At 32.0% G+C, this 21031-nt stretch overlaps 3 protein-coding genes across 8 annotated transcripts; 2 read left to right on the top strand and 1 right to left on the bottom strand.

The window, feature by feature from the left end:
* Window position 1: 1 nt before the first annotated feature.
* On the top strand, window positions 2-3819 carry Rfwd3 (ring finger and WD repeat domain 3). 2 transcript variants are annotated; one of them, XM_069122589.1, is made up of 3 exons: window positions 2-153; window positions 688-792; window positions 880-3819. In XM_069122589.1, exons 1-3 carry the CDS (start codon window positions 138-140, stop codon window positions 2370-2372), a joined length of 1614 nt encoding a protein of 537 aa, XP_068978690.1. In that variant the 5' UTR covers window positions 2-137; the 3' UTR covers window positions 2373-3819. The 2 variants fall into 2 exon arrangements, with proteins under 2 accessions (XP_068978690.1, XP_068978684.1); XM_069122583.1 differs by lacking the exon at window positions 2-153 and adding an exon at window positions 188-405 and having other exon boundaries at window positions 685-792.
* Window positions 1529-6793, bottom strand: Ubc4 (ubiquitin conjugating enzyme 4). 2 transcript variants are annotated; one of them, XM_069122640.1, is made up of 5 exons: window positions 6440-6793; window positions 5226-5378; window positions 4888-4970; window positions 4639-4802; window positions 1529-4564 (listed from the first exon to the last, which is right to left on the bottom strand). In XM_069122640.1, the coding sequence occupies exons 1-5, from the start codon at window positions 6500-6502 to the stop codon at window positions 4428-4430; spliced, it is 600 nt and encodes a 199-aa protein (XP_068978741.1). In that variant the 5' UTR covers window positions 6503-6793; the 3' UTR covers window positions 1529-4427. The 2 variants fall into 2 exon arrangements, with proteins under 2 accessions (XP_068978741.1, XP_068978749.1); XM_069122648.1 differs by lacking the exon at window positions 6440-6793 and adding an exon at window positions 5474-5680.
* Prps (phosphoribosyl pyrophosphate synthetase) lies at window positions 5747-13403 on the top strand. 4 transcript variants are annotated; one of them, XM_069122601.1, is made up of 8 exons: window positions 5747-5973; window positions 7410-7617; window positions 8338-8521; window positions 9435-9506; window positions 10700-10723; window positions 11848-12071; window positions 12133-12466; window positions 12543-13403. In XM_069122601.1, exons 1-8 carry the CDS (start codon window positions 5907-5909, stop codon window positions 12633-12635), a joined length of 1206 nt encoding a protein of 401 aa, XP_068978702.1. In that variant the 5' UTR covers window positions 5747-5906; the 3' UTR covers window positions 12636-13403. The 4 variants fall into 4 exon arrangements, with proteins under 4 accessions (XP_068978702.1, XP_068978721.1, XP_068978711.1 ...); XM_069122620.1 differs by lacking the exon at window positions 9435-9506 and having other exon boundaries at window positions 5748-5973; XM_069122610.1 differs by lacking the exon at window positions 10700-10723 and having other exon boundaries at window positions 5752-5973.
* The last annotated feature ends 7628 nt before the right edge of the window (window positions 13404-21031 follow it).

The following is a 21031-nucleotide window of genomic DNA, read 5'->3' as shown; positions in this document are numbered from 1 at the left end:
ACATGATTTTATTGATATAAAAACAGTACATTACACGGTCTTACCAAAATTGGGGTGACATCTTTCACGATTAGGTGAAAACGTTTACGAAGCAATAATGTTAGATTAAGAAATTAATTATTAGAAAAGAAGCATTTATGCTTGACATTGTAAGTAATACGATTTTAGAATCGTTTAGTATATTTGATCCTTATGGTAATATATTCATTCACGAAAGGTCACGAAATTTCTGTTGTATACAAACAAACTTATTGCCATATTTGATTTATTATGTTTCTTGCGAAAAATATATATACATTCTTATTTTTAAAAAATTCTAGTCACTTATAGTAAAATAAGCACTTCTAATACTTACCTATAGCTAGATTGCTTTTGATTTTTATAAAATGGAGGTTATGGATTACGGTAAGTATTAACAGCATGTCAAATAAACAACGCTTAACAGGATAAGTTGTATCAAGTAAAATCATGTACATGTATGATTGAACATAAAAATAATTAAAATATTTTTTTATTTTCTATGCTATAAAGAATATAAACCTTATTAGTCACTTTTTATGTTATAAATTAAAGAATAAAGGGATTTATATATATATATATATATATATATATATATATATATATATATGTATTTGTATATACAAAAGTACAATTATTCATTCTAATTTTGATAAAATATTACAGCAGAAGGAGGAGAAGCACAAATGGAATATGTAGTAGAAGGTCATTCTGAAGAATCTGATAATGATAATGCTGACGACTTAGAAATCCAAGTTCAAACAGAAGATACAAGTAAGTTCATTTTAAATTTCATGTATGTTATATTAAATATATAAATATCACATTATTTAGAAAATAATATTGCATGTAATATTTTAGAAGACAATGATGAAAATGAAACAAAAGCAAAAAAGGCAAAAGAAACAACTTTAAATGAATCTGATGTTGATTCTGACCAGTCTTGTCCAATATGCATGGATTTATGGACTAGTTCTGGGGATCATCGTTTGTGTTGTTTACGATGTGGACATTTGTTTGGATATAGTTGCATTTTAAGATGGTTACAAACTTCTTGCACTAGTGGCAACCGTCGTTGTCCACAATGTAATAGGAGAGCTGCTGTAAAAGATATCAGAATGTTGTATGCCAAAAAGTTAACGTCTATAGATACCAGCGAATTGGATAAATTAAAAGAACAATTAAATAATGTTAGTTCTGAAAAAAATCGTATAGAAATGGAACTTTCAAAATATACTTTAAGACAAAAGTTATTTGAACAGCAAATTGCTAGTATGAGGAATAGGATCTCTGAACTAGAAAGTCAGCAATCAGAAATAAATGTTCATTCTTGCCAGAAGATTTCTAAACATATGATTAAAAAGTTCCATTTAGATCGATCTATAGAGATATGTAAGGACGGCGGTTGCCGTGTATTAGACTACAACCCATGGTTTGGATTCCTAGTTGTATCTCAGAAGTCAACTAATATGTTATTTTCGGGTTATGGTATTAAAAAAATTGACTCGGATAAATTTCAACCACGTCAATTTATTCTTTTACATAATCAAGTTATAAGAGACATTACATTTAATACAACTCAACAGTCATTGCTGCTTAGTGTTGGTTTTGATAAATGTGCAAAATTAATGGATATTCAAAATCACATTATTTTGCATACTTATCAAACAGGATCTCCATTGTGGAGCTGCTGTTGGTCAGGCAATAATTCAAATGTATTTTTTGCGGGTGCACAAAATGGATCTATAACACAATTTGATATTAGACAAACTTCTGGTGCTGTTGAAACTTTAGACAATGCAGGCGACAGATCACCAGTAGTTTCTCTAGCAACAGTGCCTTCTAATCCAGGTAGCGGTATTAGTCGGGGTGGATTCATAGCATGCCATTTGAGTACATGCTATGCTTATGAGCAGAAAGACTCAAAATATTTACCTAAACAAATATTCCTTGAAGGTCCGTTTATATCTGTGTGTTATGATCAAAAGAATAATCATACTTTAATATCTTCCCGACCAAACGTTAGACAGCCTCATGCACGACACATAGTATGTACTATAGAAAAAGACAGTGAGGAATCAACAATTTGTAATGTAGTACATACGTTCCATGCTGGTAATTCTCAACAGTTATTGTCTCGACCATGTTACTTAAATATTGAAAATGATACATTAGTTGCTGCATATCAAGAATCTAGTACCAGTATATCATTATGGAGTGTATCTACTGGAAAACAAGTAAATAGTCTTCCTGTTTCTGATCCTGTAGTGGATATGTGTGCAGTTGACGTTAGTAATAATTTATATTTAGCAACACTCTCTTCAAAAAAAGTTAGAATTTATAATCATGGATAACTATCATTACTATGGAAGTAAATAAAAATATCTCATATTTTTTCCATACACATCATACATTTATAATGTAATAGATACATGATATAACTAATAATATCGTATTTGTTTTTACATTAAATTTAAACAACATTATTTTATATAAAATTATGTGTTGTCAAAAAAAAGTAATGATACAAAATCTAAACTCGTAAATATGAAGCATAAATTTTCTTATTAACGACAATGCAAAAATTTCCGTATACACAACTTGAATTACCAAAAAATACTAAAAGGAAATTTTTATGTTACCATTTCCCATTTAAAGATACACATGTTTATTGCTGTGCATATATACAATGAATATTTGTTATATAAATATTTTTCTACCAATCTAATAACTGTTTCAGTAGTTGTCCTGCACACTATTTCAAAACAGGATAATAATATTAGAGATAATTATATATTTATATACTATTAGATAATATAACTAATAATAATATAAAAATTTATTGAACTCAATAGATAATCAAGATATTGAAATAAGGAAATTTTTGTACAAGTATCCCTATTATTTTTAGTGAAAAATGTTATTTATTGATATTTTTGAAGTATTAAATTACATTTAGAATCTATATAGCTGCTGTAACCAATCATTTTCATAAAATATCTCATGTGTAATTAATTTTTTATATCTGTGATTATAAATCAAACAAACCAAATAGTATAATCTATTAGTACACCTCTAACACAGCCTCTGCATAAATTACTAGAAAATGTGAAAGAAAATTTAAAATTCCTATGCCAGGAATACAATATTGTTTAAATATAATAAGAAAAATCTATGTAACTTGTAGAGGATAACACATATAATGCTATACAAATAGTTCTTTTGAACAAGTTTCAAATATATTCTACATAGGCTGCTATCTTATTAGAGATTTAAGAATAATTAGTGTCTTAAATTATTTAACCTGCAATTCTTCACAAACAATATAACTATAAATTTCATTAAATATTTTTAATCTAAAATGGTTTTTGAAATTTCATAAGCTGGAAGTGTCAATGTTATATGGAAGTATCGATGCCATAATTTCTGATAGCTTTTTATTATCAACTTTATTTAAATTCAAATTTGCTTTGTACCATTATTCTTAATGATGTAATAAATGCAATTCTTAATGTGGAATGTACATCTCCAGCTTCGAGTACAGAAAACTATGCATACGTAAAAAAATATTTATAAATGATAGTAATAGTAAATTATGAATCACTGAAACATAACCCTTCACCAAAAATGTACAGAATTTAAATATCAACAGTATAGCATTTATGTTTATCATTTTTTTTACAAATCCCTTTTAACGCTAACAGGTTGGTGTCTATTTCAATAATGTACAATCAGATCTAAATAGATAAACCTCTTTGTGGCTTAAAGAAATCTACTAAAATCTAATAATAAAAGTATAAACTAATCGTGGTTTTCATTTTAATATAATAAAGCATACAGAGTAGACATTTATTTATAAAAACAAAACAAAAAGTTTACTAAGTACTATTTCATGCAAACATTTTTTCATTGAAAAGCAAAAAATATATCACCAAATACAATGACATAAAGAGCAAGGAACGCCCAATAAGAAATTTAGAAATATACAATAATTTGTACAAAGAGATTTAATAAATGTTTAACATATAAAACTATGTTTTTGTTAAAAAGAAAAAAATGATAAATGCATTATGGCTTAAATAACATTTTTAAACTTTTAATAAACGTAAGATGAAGAATGACATACTTTTCATACAGTTTTTTTTAAGTGTGCTATTAAGTTGGACTTAATAGATTTTATTAATTACTGTTTCTTCATGCCTATTTTACACGTTAAATAAATGAGTATTGTTTAAGGTTATTGAAATGAATTTCCTGTGAATTTTTTGCCATTGAAATATTGTCGTTACAGGTGCTGAATTTGATTATGAAACTGCTATGGTATCAGTAATTGGGCATGGTGTTACAGAAGTTTTGTAATGACAAAATGAGCAGTGCTTTTATATGACAGATTAACTATACAGTTATCACTAACTGAAGAGCTGCTCAGTGGCACGTTCCAAATCCCAATTGTATGAAGATAAAGCAACTCTTGCATTATGTTCCTCAATACCCATATCTGTTAGTCGTCTTATTTTATCATCTAAATCAGGCATCTTTGCTGGTCCTGTAAATAATTTTAGTGTTTACAGAAAAATTGCAATTACATGTTACAATTAATTCTCTACAATATGCACTTACCACCTGCATATACATATGTCCAATGTTTGGCAGTTTGACGAAACATTTCTGGATGCTCTTTATATTGCCTAGCCACTACTGCGTCTTGTGGATCATCTGGTTCTGCTGCAGATAGTAAAGCTTGTAATGATAGCAGTACTGTACGTAAAGTCATAGCAGCAGCCCTAAAAATCAGTATAAGAAATATAAAATATATTTCAAGCAATATTAAAATCATTGTTTTTTATCTTATTTAACAGAATTACATACCACTGGTCTTTCAATATATCTAAACATATAGCACCTGTTACGGAAGATATATTAGGGTGCCATATTTTTGTTATGAATCGTACCTATAAAAAAATTATATGCTTACTGAAATATAATAACTAAATCCAAAGAAATATATATAAATCAATTTTTTTACTTATTATTGCAGAGTATTTGTAGAAAAGAAACTTTAAATATAAAATTGAAATATATGATAAAACAAAGAACTCAGAAAATGCTTTGTCATGTTTTAGGTTATATTAGCCTGTCTTAACATTAAATAATACAAAATTATTACTTTAACATATATTAATCATATTGACTTACAAAGTGCTTACTTTAGGAGGATTGAAGGGATATGTCTCGGGAACTTTAATCTCGAGCACAAAATTACCTCCCTCATATGGTGTATCTGGTGGGCCCGCTATCTCACCTTTTAGTTCAGTAAAACTGTCATTTACCAATTCAACTTTGATTGCACATTTTGCAACCTATAACAAAATTTAAACAGATTACTAAAAAGCACTGATATTTTCATTATCAGTTTATATTACCATTAAACCTTTTATACAAGATACATACTTACATGAGTGAATATGGCTACAATTTGCATGAAACAAAATTAATCTTACATTTTTTAGATCTATAAACAAATGAATAATAAAAACACAAAAGTCATTGTGGGTTATTATACTGCGATTGTCTAATGTATATTAATACTTAATCAGTTATGTAACTTTTTATACAAATTACAAAACATATTAGTTTTTATCAAAAAACAATATTCTACAGAAGATGGTATTGCAGTAACACATGTAAAATAATTCTTCTAAAACTGTACGCAAGATATAACCAAATGACCTATTGACATTATCATCTGATACTGAATTGATGTAATATTTTATAGTGATAATTTACCATATTGTTACAACATAAAGATTGAGACATTCTGGTGTAATCTGCCTCTCTATAAACATGTGGAAGTGATAAATGAAAACAAATATTCTTGGGCACATAGAATGGATCACTCAGAACAACACAAGCGCAAACGAATATGTCAGTGCTCACAGAAATTTAAGGGAAATGGTACGTATTTAAACAAAAGATTTCATAGATGAGAGCATGTGTCAATCATTAAACTTATATTTAAACACAAAAAAATATGCATTATTTTGCATAATTGGAGTTACACATTAGTTCATTAAAATATCTAAAAAGTATAGAAAATTTATTCATAATTTTTTTTTCTCAAGCAAAAATATATGGTAGAAATATTTTTGAACGCAACAAAACAGTAACGTTTTATTGGTAAATTTCGATGAGTTTAAATGCTGATGACAGTCAAGAATACCATACAACAGGTGCCTACGCTTTGTTCGCGGTGATTTTATCAACCAATGAATTGCGGCACATTTTTGTCACGCCACACATGAAATTTCTTTGAGATAGTATAACATAACTGTACGATGTTGTTTAGCAATTCTAATAATTATATCTGGAGTAAAAAACAAACGATACTTTTTAAAATTATAGGAAGCTATTATTCACTCACCTCCTCGCTTCTTATAACCTCTTTAAATTCGCGTTGGATTCTCAATGCCGCGATGTTCGCCATAGCTTCCGAATCGGTGAGACAGTCAGTACACTGTCATCGTCATTCGAATAGATTAACGAAGTTCGCTGAATGCGTCAACGTGCATAAAACCTTTAAGGTATTAGTATTTGGGTTTACTCTCTCTCTCTACTTAGAAAAACGAACGTTCTAACTCGTGTTCTATACTAAAATCTCCGCTCACGGATACATCCAATTTATCATTTAATCACTGCCGGCGCCACATTGATGAGAAAAGTTGACTGTCACTCGCTCGTGTTCACCCTTTTGAATTTTGTCTACGTTCACGTCGTTGCTCGTTATGGCGCCAATTTATAAATTATGGAAAAATGTAAATTTTAATAATAATTCAATTATTTGTAACTTATTTTTATTTTCTATAAAAACATAAAAAAGTGTCTCACATGTTTTCATATTTACACCAAAAGAAATATGCTGTAAAAAAAATAACAATTTTAATTATCGAGATTATAAATTAGTATATGAGATAAATTAAAATTTGCCAACGAACTAAACTAATTCTTCATTTACTTCGAATTACACATGATATAAAACTAAGCAAAAAATATAGTTGAAATCTTTAAATTATTTGTAAAATGTGTAATTTTAAGTATTATTACATTATGAAATTAGTTATTATCATGCCCTTTAAATGTATGATTAAATTACTGCAATAATAACATACGTCATGAATAACATTTATAAAAATGTCATAATTTTCATCAAGCAGTAACATAATCTTGTTGACATTTCTTAGTCTATTATTTTTTTAATGGAAAAAAATATACGATAAGAAATGCATTTGCGCGGTTATGTCCAACACTCGATGGGCGGAGTATAATATTAAACATCACATCCGGTTTTAAAAGCGTTCTCTGATTGGATAGTCTCTTTGTGGTTTCTGTTTTAGTGATGCCTGTGTCCCAGCCAGTGCGTGCTAAGAGTTTGTTACGCGCAAACTTAGAAAATTCTCGCGGGCGACTTTTACAGAGCAGAATGCCAAACATCAAAGTCTTCAGTGGCACATCGCATCCAGATTTGGCTCAACGTATCGTTGACAGACTCGGTATTGACATTGGAAAAGTTGTCACGAAGAAATTTAGTAACCTCGAAACATGGTAATGGTTGCATTCACTTCTTTAACCACGTTATTGTCATTAGATTAAACTCAAGTCCCGACCACGTGTCATTTCAAATCTTATTGAAATTCCTCCTTTCTGGTATATCGTTCCATAAAGCGCAGAATATTTTTATCACCCTTGTATTGCCATTTCCATATATGTACCCGTTAATTCATCAACCCTACCAGAGTACAAACAACCCTGTCGCGCAAGGCCGGTTTTCTAGTATACTACCGAGCCGCGATGTTTAACTTGAAGGTAAACTAGTACAATTATTAATACACATTCTAACGATTTCTGACATTAATGTATACTTTTACATACATAATACAGTACATAATTCTATAGAGTATTTTAACTTGTGTGTAAACATATGATAAATACATTTTTTTGCTATGTTAGTACTTATACATATTTGGTTTTTATCATAAAGTATACAATTTTTTAATTGGAATAATTTTAAGAATGAAAGAAATCAAATATGTAGACTAAAATAAGTAAACTATATAGATTTTACTTTTGTGCTTGCATATGTTAGAGAACAATTGTAACTTTGATTTGTTGGTATATTAAGAATAAAAAGTAAACAACAATATCTCTAAATTTGTATGTAAGTCGGCTAATATATAGCACAAATTTATATTTATATGTGTTTATATATAATATGTTTCACTAATATGATATTAATTATATTTGTTTTGTTCATGCTCTTATTAGCGTGGAAATAGGAGAATCTGTTCGTGGAGAAGATGTATACATTGTACAAAGTGGAAGTGGAGAAGTAAATGACAACTTAATGGAATTATTGATTATGATCAATGCATGTAAAATTGCTTCTGCATCTCGAGTAACTGCTGTAATTCCTTGTTTCCCGTATGCAAGACAAGATAAGAAGGATAAGGTAGGACACATTGATAAGATAATGTGTTTTATTTTTTTACCTATTATAGTATTATGCATAGAAATTTAGTAAAATACAAAAAACTGATAATACTTTGAAATAATCAATAAAGTTTAATTCATTTAAATTACTTATATTACCTTATAATTTTATTATTATTATGTGGTATATCTTATAAGATAAATGTATGCACTGTTTATATTTTACAAACATATTTGTGGAAATCTTATACCAAAACATTTTGTTTGTTTAGATTACATATGATGTATAATGTATGATGGTAAATTTAATTTACACTGTATTGTGATACTTGTTTGCCTTGTCGTTATTGACTATCCAACTGTAGATTTATCTATAAGTATCTATTTGCATATTAATGCATACTTATATATAAAGAAATTAGTAAAATCAATTAATTATTACCTTAAATGAATCATATAAAAAAGGTGTAAATATAAAACACTTATATAACAAAATAACTTCTAGGAACTATGTTTTAGTGAATCTAGTACTTTAGGTACATAATAGTCATCTTGTTGATTTATGTTATCAATTAATATGATTACATTGCTTTGCACATGCAAATAAAGTGGATACTCCTGTAGGGAGAAAAATGCTATGCTTATAATTTTTATAAAATGATATAATAGTTACATTCCTAATTTAACCATGTATATATATTTTTATTCAAATAATTATTTATTATGTGCTTATTTCTCTTAAACACTTCTGACATAATAATAACATTATATACATATTTCAAATAATTTATCTAATAAGTTGTGGTTTTAATCAAAATTGTCTATTTTATATCTTCTGTAGTTATGAGTAGTGAAAAGTTTGACCCCCATAATAAGGAAAATATGGCTTGCTAAAGAAAAAGTTAATTTTTTTTTATATGATATCTTCACAGGGTGGTGATGGACGTGACAACAGAAATTCTAAGAAACAAATTATCATGAAGTCAAACGAGTGGAAATTCAGGGTAACTTGTAGCGGTCTTTTTTTGCTCTATTCACTTTTAATAGCTTTGCAACAGGCCAGTGGAGTAATATCACTTTTGGAACGCAAAACATGAGTTTTCATCATCATACAAAATATACATATTTATAATATTTTGGCTTACATCATTGAGTCATACCAAATAGTAGTCTTGTTTAGCAGGATTACATTATTTACTATATTATACTTATTTCTGCAAAATCATAACTAACATGAATTAATACTAATATTTAATTTTGACATATTCTACAAGAGAATGATTTAAAGTTTTAGATATATTATCTAAACACTTTAAATATTTTATTTAGATATTCATTGCATGTAAATATACATGCAAAATTTCATATTTAAAGAAACAATGCACTGGAACTATATGTATGTCCACTGTTTAGCAAATTTCTTTCCATATATAAATATATAACATAGTATGCATGCAACAAATCAAGGATTATATATAATGTTAAAAAGTATTAATCATTCATCTTATACATTTTATGGGGTTGCTTGAAGATATGAAATACTAGGGAATAATGATATATGCATTGTTTAATGCAAATACTTAACTCTCATATTCTTCTTGCATGAATTAATTTCTCAGAAATACAAGTATTTTAATATATATATATATTATATTAAATATATTTATATATATTGTAACATTACATTTTACAAAGTAGCACATATTAATGAAACAAAATTTCATATAATTTTGCAATGAGTAATTAACAAAGCTGTAAACAACAAATATATTGTAACTGAAGCTGTGTGTTTAGTAATTATCAGAAGGTTATCAGAAGTTAGATAACCCACATGAATATTGCAAAATTAATATCACAATTCATCGAGGGGGGCCTTCCGTGCATTCATACTATAATATTTACCATCATTGTCTACTGAATGCAATTTATTTTAATAAATTTACTGGTATCCTTTTTAAGATGTTAATAACAAGTCGCCACAACATTTTAAAAAGAAATAAGCACAATGGAGGCATATTGGTTTAATGAAGATTTAATTAAAATAACACAATTATTATTGTTATCAAAATGTAGTCTTTGATAAGTAATCTCCAAATACAATAGATTGTAATGAGGAAGAAATATTATTATTAAAATAATTCTTGTCAAAAATTCATTTTACTTTTACATAAATTTCTGAATAGTTGGGTATTTTCAGGATTTTGTGCCCGACCTCTCTACAGTGAGTATAAGAACAATAAGATTGTAACGTTTGTCGAGTGTAACGTTTGTAATTATAACTCGATGAACAATTTGAGTTGTTATATCATTCTTAGTTTTTTACAAAATTTTCTTTGTAGGACTAACAAAACTTATATTTATTGCTATATAGCACAATGGTATCCCCATGAATGAATGAATGAATGAACTATTTGGTCATAGCATATTGATACCTGTATGAGAGGGCAAAATATTAATATAATAGCATTCTACATACATTTTTAATAATCTACATACACATAATGGGATACACACTTGTATGTTATATGGGTACTAATTATTATGTTGCTAAATATGTTGTTGTCCAAGTATACTAATAATCATGAAATGCCTATCTTCTTAATGAAATAGTGCTTTGACAAGATAAAATTGTGATTGTGTTATTTAGGCAATAGAATGTTATGCCAATAAAATGATTTGCAAACAGATATTATTTTTAAAATATTAACATCAATTAGCTTCTTTGAAACATATTTACTACAGATAAGTTTATTAAGATAATTTTATCACTATTACCTTTCTGAACACAATGCATTTGTGTTTAAAGAATTTCACTGTTATTATAATATCAGTGGTACATCAATATATTTATTATATATTTTGGTCATAACTGCAGAGTTCTATAACTTTATTTTATTTTCCCAAATGTCCTTAAGTGTTTTCATGAAAAATTAAGGTATCAGAATGCACTGTGTTCTGTATTGTAATTTATAAGTTTGAATTTTGCTTTACTTACATTTTCCTGTTGAATCTAACTGGGATGCATTTGCAACATATTGTTTTCGTTTTTATCTGTATGTACACACATACAATATATTTTTAACGAATATCTCAATACATAGCCATTGTATTCATATTTTGTCCCCTCCAAAGAAAGAATCTTCTATTGTATAACATATCTTTTATAAAAATATATTTTGAATTATATACTCCTTCATTTATTGACCTTATAAAATGCTTTCTAAAAGGTCTTGAAAATTTTAATGGCAATATTTTCAAATTGCAGGATATTTCCAGTTGCAAATGGACTTCAGAGATTCATACAATTTCATAAGATTAAAATTAGATTTTATCTTCTTTTTTCAGAGTCGTGCGCCTATTTCAGCAAAGTTAGTAGCAAATATGTTGTCAGTAGCAGGAGCTGATCACATTATTACAATGGATTTGCATGCTAGTCAAATACAAGGATTTTTTGACATTCCAGTTGACAACTTATTTGCTGAACCAGCTGTTTTGAAATGGATTAAAGAAAACATTATAGAATGGCGAAACAGCATCATTGTTTCTCCAGATGCTGGTGGTGCTAAAAGGTAAAATTTAAAATTAGCATTAATCTAAAGCAAATATATTATAGGAAAATTATCTCAACAGGGTAACATCTATTGCTGATCGACTAAATGTTGAATTTGCTCTTATACATAAAGAAAGGAAAAAGGCGAATGAAGTTGCTAGTATGGTATTAGTTGGAGATGTAAAAGACAGAGTTGCTATTCTAGTAGACGACATGGCCGACACTTGTGGCACTATTTGTCATGCAGCAGAAAAGCTTTTAGAAGCTGGAGCAACAAAAGTATATGCCATTTTAACACATGGAATTTTCAGTGGCCCAGCAATTAGTAGAATTAACAATGCATGTTTTGAAGCTGTGGTAGTAACAAATACCATTCCTCAAGATGGCCATATGCAGGATTGCCCAAAGATACAGGTAGATGAATAATTATAATATATATTTAACATATTTATATATTTGTATACTTGATTCTTGTATTGGTATATTTTAGTGTATCGATGTATCAATGATGTTCGCTGAGGCTGTAAGGCGGACTCATAACGGTGAATCTGTATCGTACCTGTTTTCAAATGTACCGTATTAGATGAAAATCTTCCTGATAATATACTCTTTCAAACTATGTAAGGAGAATGTAATCTTTTTACATCTGTTTACTGTTATTTTTAGTTTAGTTTAAACTAATTTGCCTATAAAAGCAACTTGGGATAAGCATCAATATCCCGTTTTTAATTTGGTAACTATACATATCTTTTATTCGATAGACATGTGTAAAAAGTAAAACATTAAACAGCTAAAACAGACTATATTGTCCATTTCGAAAAAAAAGTTAATAAGTAATATATACAAAAAGAAGTTACAGAGTAAAATTGCTTAAAAATAATTAAATTTTCGCTAGATTGTCACTTAATACACAGAATACATCATTTTCCCATTTAGGACATATAGTTATTATATTGTTTAACTTAAATTGTATAATTTGTTATTGCGATATGAAATGACGTAATGATCCTGACAGTTGTGTAAAACTGTATGAGGACAAAGGGTATCGTAACGAGTGCAAGTAGCCATTTATACGATATATATATATATATATATGTCGGAGATGAGAGGACACCGGGGCCTCCCCTCTGAAACTTCGGGAAAACCCATAAAAATTGTAATTAAACAATTTGCCGTCATTCTGCCCAATTGTATTTGTGTGAGACTCGTGACAATGAGCTTGGGCTCAAGGCGACAATCAGTCGCCGAACGTAACCGCGGTCAACGGGATGAACCCTCCGTCTAACAAAGGTATGGAGTAATTCTATAGCTCTCCTTAAAAGAAATATTTGTAGCGGCACGCGACAGTAAACATTCCAACGGTTTCTGTCCCGTGGCTCGCCACACGCAGATCCTGTTCTTCGGGTATAATGGTTACCAGATGCCGACGCGTCTCCACAGTACGTGATCAGCTAGCCCGAGGGCCGTTATAAACACTAAGATCTAGTTACCTAAAGTCCTTCAAACAGACAAACAGTCTTTGTCCCAACTACGGGAAGATAGGGGAGATCTATTTTTCGACGAACGACATCTCCCACTAGCAACTTTCCCTCGAGGGCGGCTAGCATCTTTTTCTACCGATATGGAGATTGACCAATTAGCAGCAACGTCAATTTCCCTTACCTTCTGAACGAAGGCTATCTCCGACGAATCCGATGATCTCGTATTCTTAGACACACCCCGTTATAGTTTTCCTCTGTGACATCGTCGGGACGGAAAGTCATTCCTTCTCACGATCTCGTCGACGAAAAGAGTAACGCCTTACGATCAGTGGATATCGCACGTTTTATTAACAAAGAGTCCGACTTAGATTTCGTGAGCAAGTACATCTATCATCCCGTTGGCCGCGGATTCGTTATCGAACCTGAGACCATTGTCACTACTGTCGCGAGTGCGTGACCGTTGTGAGTTTGCGTCAATTTTGTAACATCTTTGTTTGTGTCAATAAAAGTCACTTCAGTGGTGTAAGAAGATGGATAGCTCCAGCGAAGAATCATTACCTACCCCCAGCCCTTATTATGAGCAAGACCCGACATATATATGTCGGGTTTACATTAGAATTAGGGTTAGGGGCGTGAAACGAATCTTCGTTTGGATTACACATTGTCGTTATGCAATAGGGAAGACATTGATTAGTGCAAATACGATTATTATAGAATTGGACAAGTAAAATCTAAGTCGGACGCGTAATATTCACTGATAGTAAGGGGTTACTCTTTTCGTCGATGAGATCGCAAGGAAGAATGAATTTCCGTCCCGATGATGCCACAGAGGAAAACTATGATGGGGTGTATTTAAGGACACGAGATCCTTGGATTCGTCGAGGATAGCCTTCGTTTAGAAGGTGAGGGAAATTGGCGTTGCTGCTAATTGGTCAATCTCCATATCGGTGGTTAGAAAAGATGCTAGTCGCCCTCGAGGGAAAGTTGCTAGTGGGAGACGCCGTTCGTTGAAAAAATAGATCTCCCCTATCTTCCCGTAGTTGGGACAAAGACTTTATCTGTTTGAAGGACTTTAGTCAACTAAATCTTAAGATTTATAACGGGCCCTCAGGCTAGCTGAATATGTACTGCGGAGACGCATCGACATCTGGCAATCATCTTACTCGAAGAATAGGGTCTGCGTGTGGCGAGCCACAGGACAGAAACCGTTGGAATGTTTACTGTCGCGTGCCGTCACAAATATTTCTTTTAAGGAGAGCTATAGAATTACTCCATACCTTTGTTAGACAAAGCGTTCATCCCGTGATCGCGGCTACGTTCGGCGACTGGCTGTCGCCTCGAGCACAAGCTCATTATCACAAATCTCGAACAATACAATCAGATTGAATGACGACAATTGTTTAATGACGCCTATGATAGAATCTAGATTACGGTGTTAAGGAATTTTCCTGAAGTTCCAAAGGGAAGGCTCCGATGTTCTTTCATCTCCGACATATATTATATCAACATCAGCAGATATCAATTTCCAAAATTAAATCTAATAAATATCGTTCTATATTTACTGTATTTACTGCAACGTTTATCTTTTTATAGAGTATAATATTTTTGTATGAATTATATATAAAAAAATACATTGTATATATGGTGGAAGTGTCTGAATATTTCGTTGAGATTCTAGAGTTTTTAGGATAAATTTAACAGTTTCTCACATATGTTTAATATCAATGGCAGATTCCTCAGTAGTAAGTGGTACAGTCTTATTTGTAGGGATGATCGAGCGGATGACTATTACGGGAGGTTGAAGTATTGTTTTGTTGCTAGGTAAAAGGAGACATTCTCTCATACTCGTTGTTCTGTTCGTCTGCGCTCGCTGGTCCATATGAAAGGCCGATCTACCAGATTGATATAGACTGTACATGTATTTATCCACAGAAGCAAGATTTTGGTGATTTTTTACTCTTTTTATTGGTTTTTTCTTCTTTACATTTGGCGTAATTCGTCTATTTAGGTTATCGATAAATTGTGTTGCAAGTTTATGAGTCATAGTACCTACACTTGATAATATGTAATTAATAATTGATTTGAGAATACGAAGATGAAAATAGAAAAGATTAAAAAATTCACATTTTTGTTTCAGATATATGAAGTTACAATTTAATTTGGAACTAGTTAAACGAATCATTTAACTACAATTATTTTGATAGTGTGTAACGTATACATATGTGTACTGTAAGTAATGTGTGTACAGTCTCTTATTTTTTAATAGTGTGTAATACTTTCTGAAGTATTGTAGAAGTATAGAATTCTATACTCCATTGCGATTGTAGGATATCCTATTCTATATTATGGAATATCCTATTCTATATTTTATTTATAATTTCATACGTACAAGAGTATGTATTTTTAATTCAAACCAGCAGCACTATACTGAATCGGTAAAGTCGCATGCGATACGAAAATGGTATGGGTGATCAGATGATCTCCAAAACGTGGGGCTTAAGAAAGCATTGAATATCATGTCTATTTCTGTACCTCGTCTATGGTAGTGGTTTAAATTGAAACTAAATTTTCCTGTGAAATTAAAAACAAGTTATCTGTGATATTTCCTGTGTTGGCTGTAGCAAATCGCAGAGGGCGTAGGAAATACTCAAATTTTTTAGAAACTGGTATTTCAGAACCTGGGATACAAAGTCCCACTTAATGTCACGTCTATTCTGTTCTTAATTACTGATGTCATCACACCGACAAGGTAGTCAATGATGTCACAATGTCACATCCAATGGTTACGTCCATCGATCATGTCTATCAGTCACATCTACAGAAGTCAATGGTCACGTCTATTCTATATATATCTCATCTGTGGTATAATCGTAGACGAATATAGGAAATATAGGAAATCTTATAGAATTTTATTCCACAGGAATTAATCATAGATAGTTTAAATTCTGAGTATAGATGGCATCATAATATTATTTTCTACTGTATCGGTAACCGTAGAAACGATACAAAGCTTTACTGAGTATGATCATTGACTAACGTATCTCGTCTGTCGCACGATAATTTTATTTGATATCAAATGTGATTCATTTACACGAATATTATAAAAACTTTAAAACGTAAAAGGCGCAAAGCATTAAGAAGGCATTGTAATTGAAAGAAGAATGCTACGAGTATCAAAGTTCAAAGATTTTAGAGTAGTTTATAACTTTTAAACGAGAAGTTAAAATTTTCGACGATACTTCGTAAGAATAGAATTTGTCGTTAGCTGGATTTCTGCGGATACCATTTAAGAAATCAATCTCTGTAATGATTAGGAATACAAGGGTAGTGAGAGAAACAGTAAGAGAAACACGATACTACGTGAAAGTGCTTTATTCCTTTCGGAGATCGTTCATCGCAGACATCGGCGTCGGGAATGCCGCTCTCATTTTTCTTTTTTTCATATATGTGTACATATATGTATACATATACATACACACATGTACGGATGCATATGTGTACATATATATTATATCTTATGTACGTACGTATGTATGCATATATACATACATATATACTCTAATAAGCGATCCTAATTATCGAGTAAATTACCGTCTGATATTAAAAAATACGCATGTATATGTACATGTACAATTACAACACACGCCAGGACGGCAAGAATCCTGGTCCAGTGAGATCTTAATGATGATTTTAAAACGAAGGTTGAATGTACAGTATACACATTTACACTTATCGTTTCAGCAACAACAATTTTATTGTACGTAGATTGCAAAAATTAAATAAATAATGACAGTGGTACATCGCGTATTGGACGGAAAGGCCCAAAACACTGCGCAAAGGTGTGAGAGGAAATTATAGGTTTAAATTCGGTCGAGGTGCGATTGCTTCTTCATCTCTCTCTTGTTTTCTTTCTTCTCTCTCGTCTTATCATTTTTCACACACATTCTGTTTCTCATTCATTTCCTTTCCGTATTCATTTTTTCCTCATCTTTGCTTCTGATCGCACTAATGCACTTTATCTTTCCTCATATTTGTTTTCACGCTCTCTTTTTCATATATTACCAATTTTATCACTCTCACTCTCTCTCTCCCTCTCTCTCTCTCTCTCTCTCTCTCTCTCATTCGCCCCGCCTTTCACTCTTTCTGTTTCGTTCACTCTCTCTCTCTCTCTCTATCTCTCTCTCTCTGTTGCTTTCTCTCACTTTCTCTCTCTCTCTCTCTCTCTCTCTCTCCCTCTTTCGTTCGTTCGTTCGTTTTCTCAAGTAAATGCGGTCCACATTGCGAAAAACAGAAACGGAGAGAGTCAAGTCTCGAATATGAGAATATTCAATGAAAAAGGTCGGAAACAGATTTTTGCGATTTATAAAAAATCTATTTTGAGGCATGCCCGGTAATACCAGACAAATAGCGTCGTTATCCGTTTCTCTGTTCTCCTTTAAACACCATCCGTTAATTTTCATTTGAAATGCTCCTACGTAGTAATAATGGTTTGGTTTTTTCTTTTTCATCTTGCTCTTTTCTTTATATTACAATAATTAACATCGTCACATACAGACTTATACACTAACGATATGACTACAGCTCCAAACCAGCAGAGCGTTCATCGATGGAGAAGTGAGAATTAATTTATTTACGCGTCTTTCTTTTTTTCGTTTTCCTCTCGCTAGCATTCGCTCCCACTTTCGTTCCTTCTCCGACTTTTCTTCCTTTTTATTTCCGGAGGGAAGGTTTCCTCTCTTTCATTCGTTTCCGATTGATAAAGTCGATATGCCAATTTATTTATAAAACGTTACAAAATTATTCGTGAGCGCAGCCGTGTGACCTTTCGATTCTACATATACGAAAGTCTCGCGTTCCTATAAATATATTCATAATCGCTGTTGCCTTCTTGCTGCGCAACGGACCAAGATTTTTCTATCGTAAACACCTCTCGTACCTCTGTCGAGCCTCCTATGATCTTTCCAACGCTCTCTCCAACTCCATCGCTCTCGCACATTCTCTCCACCTTTCTCTCTTCTTTCATCCCTTTGCCTTTGTTCGCGATTTTAACGTTACGAACGCCAGTCAACCCCTCATGCGAAAAGAAACGCTCCGTACGCGTACATCCGTTCAATTTTCTTCTCTCGCGGAGAAACTTTGTCTCACTTTGTGCATCGCGTTTCCACGACCGGCCAACCCAACGAACTTATTCAGCGATATCAACGTGTATCGAGTAAGGCATAGGAAAGTTCGTCGGTGTTTTAGCGGATGTTCACAATATAGTGAATTTCCTTAATTTTAAATCGCAACAACAAATGACTGCAGATTTTTCTGCAGACTGCAATTTCAAGATTAAATAAATAAGAAACGTTATGAATGAAATTTGATTTAGTTCAAGATCGATGTAACGCAAAGGTATACGCGCGATTCGAACAGAAATCGAAATCAAACGATTCCGTAACGATTTAAAGTTTAATTGAATTTCCGATGAATTAAGTTTAAACAACGCGCCATATTTTACGATCCGCTAAACTCTTGGCGCCGATCGCGTGAAAAATTGAACGGATAAAGGACGTTGTCGCGTGTTACAATTTTTCTCAAGGAATGTTTCGATGATATCGAAGATAATGCATGCCAATAGAAAAGTAGTTAGGGGATCTCGTTGACGGGCGCGTTATGGCTAGTATACATTATATACGTAATAAAATATTTCTTGTCCGCTCTTTTCTTCATGGAAATTAGTTCGTTCGCTCGCTATCCTCCCTCCCCCCTCCCTATTCACCTTTTTTTTTTTCTATCCTTCCATTATCGTAAATCGGCGCGATTTTTGCATCTCTTGTGTATACGCGAATTGCCGACTCGATTGTACGAAGGCATCGTGTAGGGAACTATTGAGATGTATAATATAATTATGCGTACGTCTATATACGTAGTTTCAATGATGTTTTTTTTCCTTTGCATTCTTTCATTCTGCTTTCATCTTAACGAACGATTAACCGATCGATCGATATTCGAGTAACGTTTAAGTACATCGGTTGACACAGGTGGAGCATTCTCGTTTGTATTTCCCTTCCTGTTTTAGTTTCATTTTTACGTATCGTCTCTCTCTCTCTCTCTCTTTCTCTCTCTTTCTCTTCTCGGTTCATCTTCTTCTTCTTTTCTTTTTTTTTTTGCTTTTTTACTTTTCGTTTAAACACTAGATTGCGGGGATTCCGGCACAAACAAGGAATGTCGTAGTACATTATATCAACATTTAATAAAATATCTGAAACATTAACAAATAGACTATATGAGTACTACATATCTGCCCTTAATAATGTTTTATAGCTAATCGATAAGTAGTAATCATTTTTTTCTCTCCTTCATATTGTTTCCGCTTTTTTTCCCTTTTCGACTGGTGAATTTTAATCGACAAATAGATAGTAAATTCTGTTTATCATTGAATGCCTATTTCTCTTCTATCTTCCCTCCTGTCGTTTCCTCCTACTACCGTAACGCCGTTTCCCTTCCTATCTCGCGCGAGTTTCTAAAAATATTATGCGTGATCATCTCCTTTTCCTTCTTCTTCTCTCGTTTCGAGCACCCGATATAATTAATCTTCGCTTACGAGTCACACTCGTAGGTATCTCGATCGTTTCTCAAAGACTTTCCTCGCGTCTGCTTATCTCGTCTTTACCACGCCTTTATCTCCTCTTCACGGTTCGCGTCGTCTATTACCTTCTCCTTCCCCAGAGCCCATTTCTTCTTCGCTTTATCGAGAGAAACCAATTATTGTGATTTTTACTTTCAGTGACAAACGGGCTTCCATTTACTACGGTAGAAACTTGTATATGCAACGACGATAGGGCTGGCTAGTGGACGCGAATACGCTGCAAGACAAATTGCGTCGCATCGAAAGTCGTTTAGAAGATTCACCGATAACGCAAAGCTCGTGTCACGAGATCCAAGCGTTTCGTTTGCATTCGAACGAAAATATTATCGCCAGATTTCCAACGACACAGGCAATTTCGCGAATTAAAATTAAAATTACTTTGTAGAAAAGTAACCGAATATCACGCTGTTTTAGCTTCGTAATCGCGCGCAGCAGTCAGCCACGGGGGAAATAAGTTTCCATTTCCACCTATGTACTCCGTAATCTCTATATTTGTGTGTATATATATATATATATATATATATATATATATATACATATATATTTATATACTTATTTTTTTATTCAAAATGTTATATCTCGTTTAGAGAAGGCGACGCGCGTCGCCTTATTTATTTACTTTGCTTTTTTTTTTAATGCCTACAAATGCATCGTTTATATCTTTTCCGGCATCATGGACATACAACGTAAATAGCCTAGATCATCGTACAAATAAGTTGATCGATATTAATCGTTGCCCTGAGTGCCTTGGTACCCGGCTTGCGAACGGAACTCGGTTTCCGTGCCTCGTTAGGCACGTTCGAACCTCAAACCATTCCCGCTATCTTGTTCGTTCTCGCGTAAACGCGCCTCCCGGTTCCTCGCGCT

This window comes from Bombus flavifrons, chromosome 1, assembly GCF_040668555.2.
Source record: "Bombus flavifrons isolate JBK064 chromosome 1, iyBomFlav1_principal, whole genome shotgun sequence".
Lineage (NCBI taxonomy): Eukaryota > Metazoa > Arthropoda > Insecta > Hymenoptera > Apidae > Bombus > Bombus flavifrons.
Note: the sequence above shows the minus strand (reverse complement) of the source record. Positions and strands in the feature narration are given on the sequence as shown.